The following is a 14,724-nucleotide window of genomic DNA, read 5'->3' as shown; positions in this document are numbered from 1 at the left end:
GGTGCTCTTTCGTACGTATTATACGTACGAATCGAGCAGAGTTTCCTAGTCTGTCGGCGACAGAGGTTCAGCTTTTGAGAGCTAGTGAGATTTCAAGTGTCTGGTAACCAAACTACTTGAAATCTGGAAACTGGCGAGCTGAGATGCGCTTGACGAACGGTCGCACTGACTGCGTCAAGCTTGATTGTCGTAAGACGACTGGGGCGAGAGCCGCGCGTGTCTCCGCGAAGCGGAAGACGTGCCAAATTTTACCACTACGCGGCGCTCACAAATTATCTTTTGTCTCGTGCTAATGTAGTACGATGTACTCTCTCTCTCCTTCAGGCTCCGATGTCCCCACTCGACATCGAGCCTGGAGTTCAAAACCGTTGCTCGACAACGCTTACTTTGTTTGAACTTTAATTTTGACGACAAAAACAAGTCATACGACAGCTGATCGTGTTTTGCTGCTAGGACAACGTATGCTCCAACCGAAGGCCACCTTCGGTCGGTCACGTATACCAACAAATTACGAATCTCGCGGACGAGCCAAATGCCCGTTATATAACCGCTTTTTAAACATACCGCCCCCCTTGCACGGTCCGTGCAACGGAGAATCGGTAATGCTCTGTCGTATGCACATCGTAACGCGAGACTCGAAAGACTAATACTTTCTTCGCGAATGAGAGAGAGAGGTGCTGCAAGTGAAGTTCAATTGAAGTGAACTCACTCGCAGCGTTTTCGTAAATTCAATCAAGATATAAATTCAATTGAACTTACTTATTAGCAGGTGGAGCCGTGCTCAGCTGCTGTTGGAGCTGCTGCTGCTGCTGCAGCAGCCTCATCGAAGTTTCCACCGCGATGCCGACTGCTGCGCGCGTCAGCTCCTCCAAAGTCGGCCCCGTGGGTCCTGGTGGTTGCCGGGGGCGGCCGCTACCAGAGGCCTGGTGTTTTGATTTTTCCCTCGGCGACGCGGGAGTGCGGCGCCGTCTTTCCTCCCGCACCCTCGGTTCCGGTTGCTTGGAGGGCCTCCTGCCCTGCGTTCCTTCCCCAGCAGGGGTGTCTCGGGATGTGGTCTTCGGAGTCGGCGGCCTCGGTGTCGTCGACTTCGGCGCGACCGCCGGCTTCCAGAGCAGCGACGTCAGTCGCTGCTCCTTGTCCCAGCGGAGGACGTAGCGGCCTCCGGGGACGGTACATCTGTACCGCCTGGTCGTGCGGGGGATGTGTCCCGGCACCCGCAACTCCTGGGCCCCCGACACCCGCAACTCCTGGGCCACCGGCGCCTGCGAATCCTGGGCCCCGATTAGCAGGATCCAATCCTGCTGTTTCTGCCCCGTTGGTTCCTCCGCGCTGTCTGGGGGAATGTCGGCCTGCAGCGCCTGTTCCCCCAGTTTCATGCAGCGGTTGAACGTGGCCGAAATTTCGGCGTTCAGGCCGGCGTGATTTTCTGGGTTTACCACTGTGGTTTCGTCCGCCATGGTTTACTCAGTACTGATTACGCCACCGCGACGCTCCTAAGCGATTTCGGTAGCGCCCGCGATTTCGCGGGGGCGCTTTTTCCCTTGGAGAGATAGAGACGGAAATACTTCGTCTCCCCTCCCAAGGGGATTGGGGGTCAAGGAAGAGGGGGTCCCGATCGTTCGATTTTCTTCTAGAACAATCGGTCTCACCTTGGTGTCTCCCCTATTTTTCCAAAATTGTTTTGGCAATTTATTTTGGCCGCTCGACCTCGGCGTCGGTCGTCATAGCGGGCTCATCCACGGGTAACCTACACATCCTTGTAATTGGGCGTGTGTATGTTGACTTCGCTGTACGTACTTTTACCACACGTACATTTCCGTCTTTCCCCGGGAACACTTCCTCAATTCTTCCCATCTCCCACTGATTGGGGGGAAGAAGAGGATTCTGCACTAGCACCAGGTCTCCTGGTTGCAGTTGCAATTGGGTGGCGCGCCACTTGTAGCGATTTTGGAGGTGCGTGAGGTAATCGCGCGTCCAATGCCTCCACAGTTGCTCGTGGAATTTCTGAATCGCTCTCCAACGCGACAATCGCGAGAGTTTTTCATTTTCCACGGACTGCAGCGGAATCGCATTTAGTGGTCCGCCTGTCAGGAAGTGACCGGGCGTAAGAGACGCATAGTCGTCTGGGTCGTCACTCAGGGGAGCGATCGGTCGCGAGTTAAGACTCGCTTCGATTTTGCAAAGCAGCGTCTGCATTTCCTCTCCCGTTGGTGTGAACTCTCCCAACGTGCGTTTCAAATGGTGTTTCACCGATTTTACGCCGGCCTCCTGCATTCCACCGAAGTGTGGGGCACTGGGTGGATTAAACCGCCACTGAATGCCCATAGCACCGCATTTATTATGCGTGTCCGTTGCAGAAAATACTGCACGACTGTGCTGTTGTAATTCTCGATCGGCACCGACGAAATTGGTTCCATTGTCACTGAAAATGCAGGACGGGATTCCTCGTCGTGCAACAAACCGATCGAGTGCGGCTAAGAACGCGCTCGTCGTGTAGTCATGGACGAGTTCGATATGGACAGCCCTCGTAGCGTAACAAACAAACACCGCGATGTACGCTTTGTGAGCTGTTTTGCCTCGGCCCACGGAGTCGCGGACACGGTAAGGTCCCGCGTAATCCACTCCGCAATTGTCGAATGCTCTTGACGGGCGGCAGCGCTCCGGGGTCAAATGCTGCATTATTTGCGTGGACGTGTTGCCTCGCCACCTTACGCATCGCATGCATTTATTGACCACGGTTTTCGCTGCATTTCGACAACCGAGGATCCAATAATTTTGCCTGATAGTGTGCAAGGTCAACTGCAAGCCCCCATGCAACGTATCTAAGTGGCACTGCCTAATTATTAATGTCGAAACATAATGCTTAGGCAGTATTATCGGGTGCTTGGTTTCCCATGCAAGCGTCGCATTCTCCAGTCTTCCACCGACTCGCAGGACGTCCTTATCGTCGAGGAACGGGTTGAGACTTTTCAAGGGAGACTTCACAGGGATACTGCGATGATTTTTTAAGCATCGGTATTCCTCTGCGAAATGCGAGCCCTGTATATGGCGTGCGAGGCGCTCAGCTGCGTTACGCATTTCTGCCGCCTCGATTACTTGACCGGCGTTTGACCTTTGATTGACGCGCGACGGTCTTCGCCAACGAAGACAGTACGCCGTTACACGTAACAGTTTTCTCCATGATTGAAAGCGGAACAGAAAATCCCATTCCGGCTTCGGAGTTGCTACGTGTGCATGCGCTACGCGCTTGCTTTCATCGGTCTCAACGGAAGCGGGTATGGCGGGCCATTGCGCTTCCGCTTCGCTCAGCCATGTCGGTCCAAACATCCATAGGTCGCTGGTTCAAATCCGGCTCGAAGGACCTTATGTTGGAATCGCTTAAAGTAAGGGATCCAACGGAGGTCCGGATGAGGTGAGATGAAGGGAATTCGAAAGAAACGAAAACACAAAGTTTTATATTTTGTCGGCCCTTAAAAGGGCTTTTGAGCGACGTTTATTGAAACTATGTTTCTGGGGCTGGGTGTTGGTCCCGGTCCTCGTCGGCTCGGGTGGACGGTGGATCGGAGGCCCTGTGGTCGTGGCGACGCCGGTGCTCCCCTTAGCGACGTTGACGTCTGAAAAAGAGAGATAGCGGCGGAACCGCGGCGGTAAGCAAGAGTGGAAGTCTAGCTATACCAAAGATTCCCAACTCCAGGCTGCGCTCGCGAGCCTATTTGGAGGGGATAGCAATACCTTGCCTGTAACGCAATGGTAATGCAGTGGACTCTATTATCGACTCTTCTTCTGGCGCGAAGAAGAAGTCGATGAACGAGTGGCTTGAGAGGAGGAGGGACCTCTTCTCTTCGCCTTGCACCTTTTGGAAAGGTTCGTTCCGTACGAATCCAAGTAATTTAGGGATTCGTGATCGGAGGGACACGCTATAACCAGCGAATTGCTGGTCCTGGAGGCTGAGGACGGCCAGAGGCTCCGCGACTCCGTTCACCTTACCGTGTGCTTCTATTCGTCACACGGGGGTTGCTACTAAACGGGGTGGCAGAGCACGAGTAACGTAGAGGTGATAGGCACGTACGTTATCTCTCTCTGTTGTAACCCGTCTCTCAGGGATCCAACAGGCAGCGGCCTTTGTTGCTCCGAGACGAAACGAGACTCAGAGAATCAGGGCAGGCCCCGATTCCAAGAGTGCAAATCTCGATCAATTGTCTCCCAAAACAAACCAGGTGCTCTTTCGTACGTATTATACGTACGAATCGAGCAGAGTTTCCTAGTCTGTCGGCGACAGAGGTTCAGCTTTTGAGAGCTAGTGAGATTTCAAGTGTCTGGTAACCAAACTACTTGAAATCTGGAAACTGGCGAGCTGAGATGCGCTTGACGAACGGTCGCACTGACTGCGTCAAGCTTGATTGTCGTAAGACGACTGGGGCGAGAGCCGCGCGTGTCTCCGCGAAGCGGAAGACGTACCAAATTTTACCACTACGCGGCGCTCACAAATTATCTTTTGTCTCGTGCTAATGTAGTACGATGTACTCTCTCTCTCCTTCAGGCTCCGATGTCCCCACTCGACATCGAGCCTGGAGTTCAAAACCGTTGCTCGACAACGCTTACTTTGTTTGAACTTTAATTTTGACGACAAAAACAAGTCATACGACAGCTGATCGTGTTTTGCTGCTAGCACAACGTATGCTCCAACCGAAGGCCACCTTCGGTCGGTCACGTATACCAACAAATTACGAACCTCGCGGACGAGCCAAATGCTCGTTATATAACCGCTTTTTAAACACCTATGGTGGATCAACGCCCTAGAGTGAAACCTAAGTTGCCCGGAACGTAGAAATGACCATTACTTTCACACTGTTTGCAAATATACATTATATACAATGGAAAAGCTGTTGTATTTATGTTGTAGTTTATGCTTCTGGCGTTGACTTCTTACGCCCTAACTATTTGATCTGGTAGAGTACCAACCATAGAGTGGAGCATATGTTGCCCGGAACGCAGAACATACCATTACCTTCACACTGGTTGCAATTATTCCTGTTATACGATGGAAAGACTGTTGCATCTTTATTGTATTTTATTCTTATAGCGTTGAATTCTAAGTCCCTAGCTATTCGATCTGGTGGAGCAACGCCCTAGAGTGAAACCTAGGTTAGCCGGAACGTAGAAATGACCAGTACTTTCATACTGTCAGCAGTTATTCCTGTTATACAATGGAAAAACTTTTGCATCTTTATTGTATTTTATGCTTCTGGCGTTGACTTCAATGGCCCTAGCTATTCGGTCTGGTGGAGCAACGCCCTAGAGTGGAGCCTAGGCTGCCCGGTACGTAGAAGTGACCATTACTTTCACACTGTTTGCAAATATACATTATATACGATGGAAAATCTGTTGTATTTATGTTGCATTTTATGCTTTTGGCGTTGACTTCTTAGGCCCTAACTATTTGATCTGGTGGAGCACCGCCCTAGAGTGAAGCCTATGTTGTCCGGAACGTAGAAATGACCATAACTTCCACACTGGTTGCAATTATTCGTTTTATACGATGGAAAAGCTGTAGTATTTATATCGTATTTTATGCTTCTGGCGTTGACTTCTTAGGCCCGAACTATTCCATCTGGTGGAACAACGCCCTAGGGTAAAGCCCAGGTTGCGCGGAACGCAGAAATGACCATAACTTTCACACTGGTAGCAATTATTCGTTTTATACGATGGAAAAACTGTTTTATTATTTTGTATTTTATGCTTCGGGCGTTGACTTCTGAGGCCCTAACTATTCGATCTGGTGGAGCAACGCCCTAGAGTGAAGCCTAGGTTGCCCGGAACGTAGAAATGACCATAACTTTCACACTGGTTGCTATCTTTCGTTTTATACGATGGAAAGACTGTTATATTTATATTGTATTTTATGCTTCTGGCGTTGACTTCTTAGGCCCTAACTATTCGATCTGGTGGAACAACGCTCTAGGGTGAAGCTTAGGTTGCCGGGAAAGTAGAAATGACCATAACTTTCACACTGGTTGCAATTATTCGTTTTATACGATGGAAAAGCTGTGGCATCTTTATTGTATTTTATGTTTCGGGCGTTGACTTCTAAGGCCCTAACTATTCGATATGGTGGAGCCACGTAATAGGGTGTAGCCTAGGTTGCCCGGTACGTAGAAATGACCATAACGTTCATACTCGTTGCAATTATTCGTTTTATACAATGGAAAAACTGTTGTATTTATATTGTATTTTATGCTTCTGGCGTTGACTTCTTAGGCCCTATATATTCGATCTGGTGGACCAGCGCCCTAGAGTGAAGCCTAGGCTGCACGGAACGTAGAAATGACTATAACTTTCACACTGGTTGCAATCATTCGTTTTATACGATGGAAAAACTGTTGAATTTATTTTGTATTTTATGCTTCTGGCGTTGACTTCTAAGGCCCTAAGTCTTCGATCTGGTGGAGCAATGCCTCAGAGTTAAGTCTAGGATGCCCGAAACGTCGAAGTGATCATTACTTTCACACTGGCTGTTATTATCCGTTTTACACCATGGAAAAACTGTTGAATTTATTTTGTATTTTATGCTTCTGGCGTGGACTTCTAAGGCCCTAACAATTCTATCTGGTGGAGCAACGCCATATAGTGAAGCCTAGGTTGCCCGGAACGTAGAAATGACCATCACTTTCACACTGGATTCAGTTATTCCTGTTATACGATGGAATAACTGTTGTACCTTTATTGTATTTTATGCTTCAGGCGTTGACTTCAAAGGCCCTAACTATTCGATCTGGTGGAGCAACGTCCTAGAGTGAAGCCTCGGTTGCACGGAACGTAGAAATGACCATTACCTTCACAGTGGTTGCAATTATTCCTGTTATACGATGGAAAAGCTGTTGAATTTTTATTGTATTTTATGCTTCTGGCGTTGACTTCTTAGGCCCTAACTATTCGATCTGGTCGAGCAACGCCCTAGAGTGAAACCTAGGTTGCCCGGAGCGTAGAAAAGACCATTACCTTCACACTGGTTGCAATTATTCGTTTGATACGATCGAAAAACTGTTGTATATACATTGTATTTTATGCTTCTGGCGTTGACTTCATAGGCCCTAACTATTCGATCTGGTGGAACAACGACCTAGATTGAAGCCTAGGTTTCCCGGAACGTGGAAACGACTATCACATTCACATTGGTTGGAATTATTCCAGTTATACGATGGAAAAACTGTTGTATCTTAATTGTATTTTATGCTTCGTGCGTTGACATCTAAGGCCCTAACTATTCGATCTTGTGGAGCAACGCCCTAGATTGGAGCCTAGGTTGCACGGAACGTAGAAATGACCACAACTTTCTCACTGGTTGCTATTATTCGTTTTATACGATGGAAAATCTGTTGTATTTATATTGTATTTTATGCTTCTAGCGTTGACTTCTTAGGCCCTATCTATTCTTCTGGTGGAGCAACGCCCTAGAGTGAAGCCTAGGTTGCCCGGAACGTAGAAATGACCATAACTTTCACACTGGTTGCTATCTTTCGTTTTATACGATGGAAAGACTGTTATATTTATATTGTATTTTATGCTTCTGGCGTTGACTTCTTAGGCCCTAACTATTCGATCTGGTGGAACAACGCTCTAGGGTGAAGCTTAGGTTGCCGGGAAAGTAGAAATGACCATAACTTTCACACTGGTTGCAATTATTCGTTTTATACGATGGAAAAGCTGTGGCATCTTTATTGTATTTTATGTTTCGGGCGTTGACTTCTAAGGCCCTAACTATTCGATATGGTGGAGCCACGTCCTAGGGCGAAGCCTAGGTTGCCCGGTACGTAGAAATGACCATAACGTTCATACTCGTTGCAATTATTCGTTTTATACAATGGAAAAACTGTTGTATTTATATTGTATTTTATGCTTCTGGCGTTGACTTCTTAGGCCCTATATATTCGATCTGGTGGACCAGCGCCCTAGAGTGAAGCCTAGGCTGCACGGAACGTAGAAATGACTATAACTTTCACACTGGTTGCAATCATTCGTTTTATACGATGGAAAAACTGTTGAATTTATTTTGTATTTTATGCTTCTGGCGTTGACTTCTAAGGCCCTAAGTCTTCGATCTGGTGGAGCAATGCCTCAGAGTTAAGTCTAGGATGCCCGAAACGTCGAAGTGATCATTACTTTCACACTGGCTGTTATTATCCGTTTTACACCATGGAAAAACTGTTGTATTTATATTGTATTTTATGCTTCTGTCGTTGACTTCTTAGGCCATAGCTGTTCGATCTGGTGGAGCAACGCCCTAGTGAGAAGCCTAGGTTGCCCGGAACGTAGAAATGACCATTACCTTCACATTTGATGCAATTATTCCTGTTATTCGATGGAAAAACTGTGGTACTTTTATTGTATTTTATGCTTCTGGCGTGGACTTCTAAGGCCCTAACAATTCTATCTGGTGGAGCAACGCCATATAGTGAAGCCTAGGTTGCCCGGAACGTAGAAATGACCATCACTTTCACACTGGATTCAGTTATTCCTGTTATACGATGGAATAACTGTTGTACCTTTATTGTATTTTATGCTTCAGGCGTTGACTTCAAAGGCCCTAACTATTCGATCTGGTGGAGCAACGTCCTAGAGTGAAGCCTCGGTTGCTCGGAACGTAGAAATGACCATTACCTTCACAGTGGTTGCAATTATTCCTGTTATACGATGGAAAAGCTGTTGAATTTTTATTGTATTTTATGCTTCTGGCGTTGACTTCTTAGGTCCTAACTATTCGATCTGGTGGAGCAACGCCCTAGAGTGGACCCCAGGTTGCACGGAATGTAGAAATGACCATTACTTTCACACTGTTTGCAATTATTCATTTTATACGATGGAAAAGTTGTTGTATTTATATTGTATTTTATGCTTCTGGCGTTGGCATCTAACCACGTATCTATTCGATCTGGTGGAAAAACTCCCTAGAGTGTAGCCTAGGTTGCCGGGAACGTAGAAATGACCATAACTTTCACGCTGGCTGCAATTACTCCGGTTATACGATGGAAAAACTGTTGAATCTTTATTGTATTTTATGCTTCTGGCGTTGACTTCTTAGGCCCTAACTATTCGATCTGGTGGAAGAACGACCTAGATTGAAGACTAGGCTGCCCGGAACGTGGAAACGACTATCACATTCACACTGGTTGGAATTATTCCAGTTATACGATGGAAAAACTGTTGTATCTTTATTGTATTTTATGCTTCTGGCGTTGACTTCTTAGGCCCTAACTATTCGATCTGGTCGAGCAACGCCCTAGAGTGAAACCTAGGTTGCCCGGAGCGTAGAAAAGACCATTACCTTCACACTGGTTGCAATTATTCGTTTGATACGATCGAAAAACTGTTGTATATACATTGTATTTTATGCTTCTGGCGTTGACTTCATAGGCCCTAACTATTCGATCTGGTGGAACAACGACCTAGATTGAAGCCTAGGTTTCCCGGAACGTGGAAACGACTATCACATTCACATTGGTTGGAATTATTCCAGTTATACGATGGAAAAACTGTTGTATCTTAATTGTATTTTATGCTTCGTGCGTTGACATCTAAGGCCCTAACTATTCGATCTTGTGGAGCAACGCCCTAGATTGGAGCCTAGGTTGCACGGAACGTAGAAATGACCACAACTTTCTCACTGGTTGCTATTATTCGTTTTATACGATGGAAAATCTGTTGTATTTATATTGTATTTTATGCTTCTAGCGTTGACTTCTTAGGCCCTATCTATTCTTCAGGTGGAGCAACGCCCTAGAGTGAAGCCTAGGCTGCCCCAAACGTAGAAATGACCACCACTTTCACACTGGTTGCAATTATTCGTTTTATACAATGGAAAAACTGTTGTATTTATATTGTATTTTATGCTTCTGGCGCTGACTTCTTAGGCCCTAACAAATCGATATGGTGGAGCCTCGTAATAGGCTGAAGCCTAGGTTGCCCGGGACGTAGAAAGGGCCATTACGTTCACATTGGAATCAATTATTCGTTTTATACGATGGAAAACCTATTGTATTTATATTGTATTTTATGCTTCTGGCGTTGACTTCTAAAGCCCTAACTGTTCGATCTGGTGGAGCAACGCCCTAGAGTCAAGCCGCAGTTGCCCGGAACGTAGAAATGAACGGTACTTTCACACTGTTTGCAATTATACAATTTACACGATGGAAAAGCTGTTGTATTTGTTTTGTACTTTATATTTCTGGCGTTGACTTCTAAGGCCCTATCAATTCGATCTGGTGGAGCAACGCCCTAGCGTGAAGCCTAGGCTGCCCCAAACGTAGAAATGACCATCACTTTCACACTGGTTGCAATTATTCGTTTTATACAATGGAAAAACTGTTGTATTTATATTGTATTTTATGCTTCTGGCGCTGACTTCTTAGGCCCTAACAAATCGATATGGTGGAGCCACGTAATAGGCTGAAGCCTAGGTTGCCCGGGACGTAGAAAGGGCCATTACGTTCACATTGGATTCAATTATTCGTTTTATACGATGGAAAAACTGTTGCATTTATATTGTATTTTATGCTTCTGGCGTTGACTTCTAAAGCCCTAACTATTCGATCTGGTGGAGCAACGCCCTAGAGTCAAGCCGCAGTTGCCCGGAACGTAGAAATGAACGGTACTTTCACACTGTTTGCAATTATTCAATTTACACGATGGAAAAGCTGTTGTATTTGTTTTGTACTTTATATTTCTGGCGTTGACTTCTAAGGCCCTATCAATTCGATCTGGTGGAACAACGCCATAGAGTGAAGCCTAGGTTGCTCGGAACGTAGAAATGACCATCCCTTTCACACTGGTTGCAATTACTCCTGTTATACGATGGAAAAACTGTGTATCTTTATTGTATTTTATGCTTCGTGCTTTGACTTCTAAGGCCCTAACTATTCGATCTGGAGGAACAACGACCTAGATTGAAGCCTAGGCTGCCAGGAACGTAGAAGCGACTATCCCATTCACACTGGTTGGAATTCTTCACGTTATACGATGGCAAAACTGTTGTATCTTTATTGTATTTTATGCTTCGTGCGTTGACTTCTAAGGCCCTAACTATTCGATCTGGAGGAGCAACGCCCTAGAGTTGAGCCTAGGTTGCACGGAAGGTAGAAGTGACCATTACTTTCACGCTGCTTGGAATTATTCCCGTTATACGATGAAAAACTGTTGTATTTTTATTGTATTGTATGCTTCTGGCGTTGACTTCTAAGTCCCTAGGTATTCGATCTGGTGGAGCAACGCCCTAGAGTGTAGCCTCGGTTGCCCGGAACGTAGAAATGACCATTACCTTCACACTGGTTGCAATTATTCCTGTTATACGATGGACACACTGTTGTATTGATATTGTATTTTATGCTTCTTGCGGTGACTTCTAAGGCCCTAACAATTCGATCTGGTGGAGGAACGCCATAGAGTGATGCCTAGGTTGCTCGGAACGTAGAAATGATCATCCATTTCACACTGGTTGCAATTACTCCTGTTATACGATGGAAAAACTGTGTATCTTTATTGTATTTTATGCTTCGTGCTTTGACTTCTAAGGCCCTAACTATTCGATCTGGTGGAGCAACGCCCTATAGTGAAGCCTAGGTTGCACGGAACGTAGTAATGACCATAACTTTCACACTGGTTGCAATTATTCGTTTTATACGATGGAAAAACTGTTGTATTTGTTTTGTATTTTATATTTCTGGCGTTGTCTTCTAAGGCCCTAACTATTTGATCTGGTGGAGCACCGCCCGAGAGTGTAGCCTAGGTAGCCCGGAGCGTCGAAAAGACCATTACCTTCACACAGGTTGCAATTATTCGTTTTATACGATGGTAAAACTGTTGTATTTATTTTGTATTTTATGCTCCTGGCGCTGACTTCTTAGGCCCTAACAATTCGATATGGTGGAGCCACGTAATAGGGTGAAGCCTAGGTTGCCCGGAACGTAGAAATGACCATAACTTTCACACTGGTTGCTATTACTCGTTTTATACGATGGAAAAACTGTTCTATTTAATTTGTATTTTATGCTTCGGGCGTTGACTTCTAAGGCCATAACTATTCGATCTGGTGGAGCAACACCCTAGAGTGTAGCCTAGGTTGCCCGGAGCGTAGAAATGATCATTACCTTCACAATGTTTGCAATTATTCTTGTCATACGATGGAATGACTGTTGTATTTTTATTGTATTTTTTGCCTCTGGCGTTGAATTCTAAGTCCATAACTATTCCATCTGGTTGAGCAACGCCCTAGAGTGAAGCCTAGGTTGCCCGGAACGTAGAAATAACCATCACTTTCACACTGGTTGCAATTATTCCTGTTATACGATGGAAAAACTGTTGTATTTATATTGTATTTTATGCTTCGGGCGCTGACTTCTAAGGTCGTTGCTATTCGATCTGGTGGACCAACGCCGTAGAGTGAAGCCTAGGTTGCACGGAACGTAGAAATGACCGTAACTTTGACACTGGTTGCAATAATTCGTTTTATACAATGGAAAAACTGTTCTATTTATTTTGTATTTTATGCCTCGGGCGTTGACTTCTGTGGCGCTAAATATTCGATCTGGTGGAGCAACGCCAAAGAGTCAAGCCTAGGTTGCCCAGAACGTAGAAATGATCATAACTTTCACACTGGTGGCAATCATTCGTTTTATACAATGGAAATACTGTTGTATTTATAATATATTTTATGCTGCTGGCGTTGACTTCTTAGGCCCTAACTGTTCGATCTGGTGGTGCAACGCCCTAGAGTGAAGCCTAGGTTGCACGGAACGTAGAAATGACCGTAACTTTGACACTGGTTGCAATAATTCGTTTTATACAATGGAAAAACTGTTCTATTTATATTGTATTTTATGCTTCTGGCGTTGACTTTGAAGGCCGTAGCTATTGGATGTGGTGGAGCAACGCCCTAGAGTGTCGTATGGGTTGCCCGGAACGTAGAAATGACCATTACTTTCACAATGTTTGCAAATATTCATTTTATACGATGGAAATACTGTTGTACTTATATTGTATTTTATTCTTCTGGCGTTGAATTCTAAGTCCCTAGCTGTTCTATCTGGTCGAGCAACGCCCTAGAGTGAAACCTAGGTTACCCGGAACGTAGACATGACCATTACTTTCACACTGTTTGCAAATATTCATTTTATACGATGGAAATACTGTTGTACTTATATTGTATTTTATTCTTCTGGCGTTGAATTCTAAGTCCCTAGCTGTTCCATCTGGTGGAGCAACGCCCTAGAGTGCAGCCTAGTTTGCCCGGAACGTAGAACATACCATTACCTTCACACTGTTTGCAATTATTCCTGTTATACGATGGAAAAACTGTTGCATCCTTATTGTATTTTATGCTTCTGGCGTTGACTTCTAAGGCCCTAACTATTCGATCTGGTGGTGCAACGCCCTAGAGTGAAGCCTAGGTTGCCCGGAACGTAGAAATGACCACTACTAACACACTGGTTGCAAATTATTCCTGCTATACGATGGAAAAAGTGTTGTATTTTTATTGCATTGTATGCTTCTGGCGTTCACTTCTTAGGCCCGAACTATTCCATCTGGTGGAACAACGCCCTAGGGTAAAGCCCAGGTTGCGCGGAACGCAGAAATGACCATAACTTTCACACTGGTAGCAATTATTCGTTTTATACGATGGAAAAACTGTTTTATTATTTTGTATTTTATGCTTCGGGCGTTGACTTCTGAGGCCCTAACTATTCGATCTGGTGGAGCAACGCCCTAGAGTGAAGCCTAGATTGCCCGGAACGTAGAAATGACCATAACTTTCACACTGGTTGCTATCTTTCGTTTTATACGATGGAAAGACTGTTATATTTATATTGTATTTTATGCTTCTGGCGTTGACTTCTTAGGCCCTAACTATTCGATCTGGTGGAACAACGCTCTAGGGTGAAGCTTAGGTTGCCGGAAAAGTAGAAATGACCATAACTTTCACACTGGTTGCAATTATTCGTTTTATACGATGGAAAAGCTGTGGCATCATTATTGTATTTTATGTTTCGGGCGTTGACTTCTAAGGCCCTAACTATTCGATATGGTGTAGCCACGTCCTAGGGTGAAGCCTAGGTTGCCCGGTACGTAGAAATGACCATAACGTCCATACTCGTTGCAATTATTCGTTTTATACAATGGAAACACTGTTGTATATATATTGTATTTTATGCTTCTGGCGTTGACTTCTTAGGCCCTATATATTCGATCTGGTGGACCAGCGCCCTAGAGTGAAGCCTAGGCTGCACGGAACGTAGAAATGACTATAACTTTCACACTGGTTGCAATCATTCGTTTTATACGATGGAAAAACTGTTGAATTTATTTTGTATTTTATGCTTCTGGCGTTGACTTCTAAGGCCCTAAGTCTTCGATCTGGTGGAGCAATGCCTCAGAGTTAAGTCTAGGATGCCCGAAACGTCGAAGTGATCATTACTTTCACACTGGCTGTTATTATCCGTTTTACACCATGGAAAAACTGTTGTATTTATATTGTATTTTATGCTTCTGTCGTTGACTTCTTAGGCCATAGCTGTTCGATCTGGTGGAGCAACGCCCTAGTGAGAAGCCTAGGTTGCCCGGAACGTAGAAATGACCATTACCTTCACATTTGATGCAATTATTCCTGTTATACGATGGAAAAACTGTGGTACTTTTATTGTATTTTATGCTTCTGGCGTTGACTTCAAAGGCCCT

General features: G+C 45.3%; 1 protein-coding gene across 1 annotated transcript; it reads right to left on the bottom strand.

Annotated features, from left to right (window-relative positions):
- Nucleotides 1–1,464: 1,464 nt before the first annotated feature.
- Nucleotides 1,465–3,327, bottom strand: LOC143186599 (uncharacterized). Its single transcript, XM_076390282.1, has 2 exons — nt 1,708–3,327; nt 1,465–1,662 (listed from the first exon to the last, which is right to left on the bottom strand). Exons 1-2 carry the CDS (start codon nt 3,325–3,327, stop codon nt 1,465–1,467), a joined length of 1,818 nt encoding a protein of 605 aa, XP_076246397.1.
- Nucleotides 3,328–14,724: the final 11,397 nt, after the last annotated feature.

This window comes from Calliopsis andreniformis, unplaced genomic scaffold (genome assembly GCF_051401765.1).
Source record: "Calliopsis andreniformis isolate RMS-2024a unplaced genomic scaffold, iyCalAndr_principal scaffold0018, whole genome shotgun sequence".
Classification (NCBI taxonomy): Eukaryota; Metazoa; Arthropoda; class Insecta; order Hymenoptera; family Andrenidae; genus Calliopsis; species Calliopsis andreniformis.
This window is presented reverse-complemented; position numbering and strand designations above follow the sequence as displayed.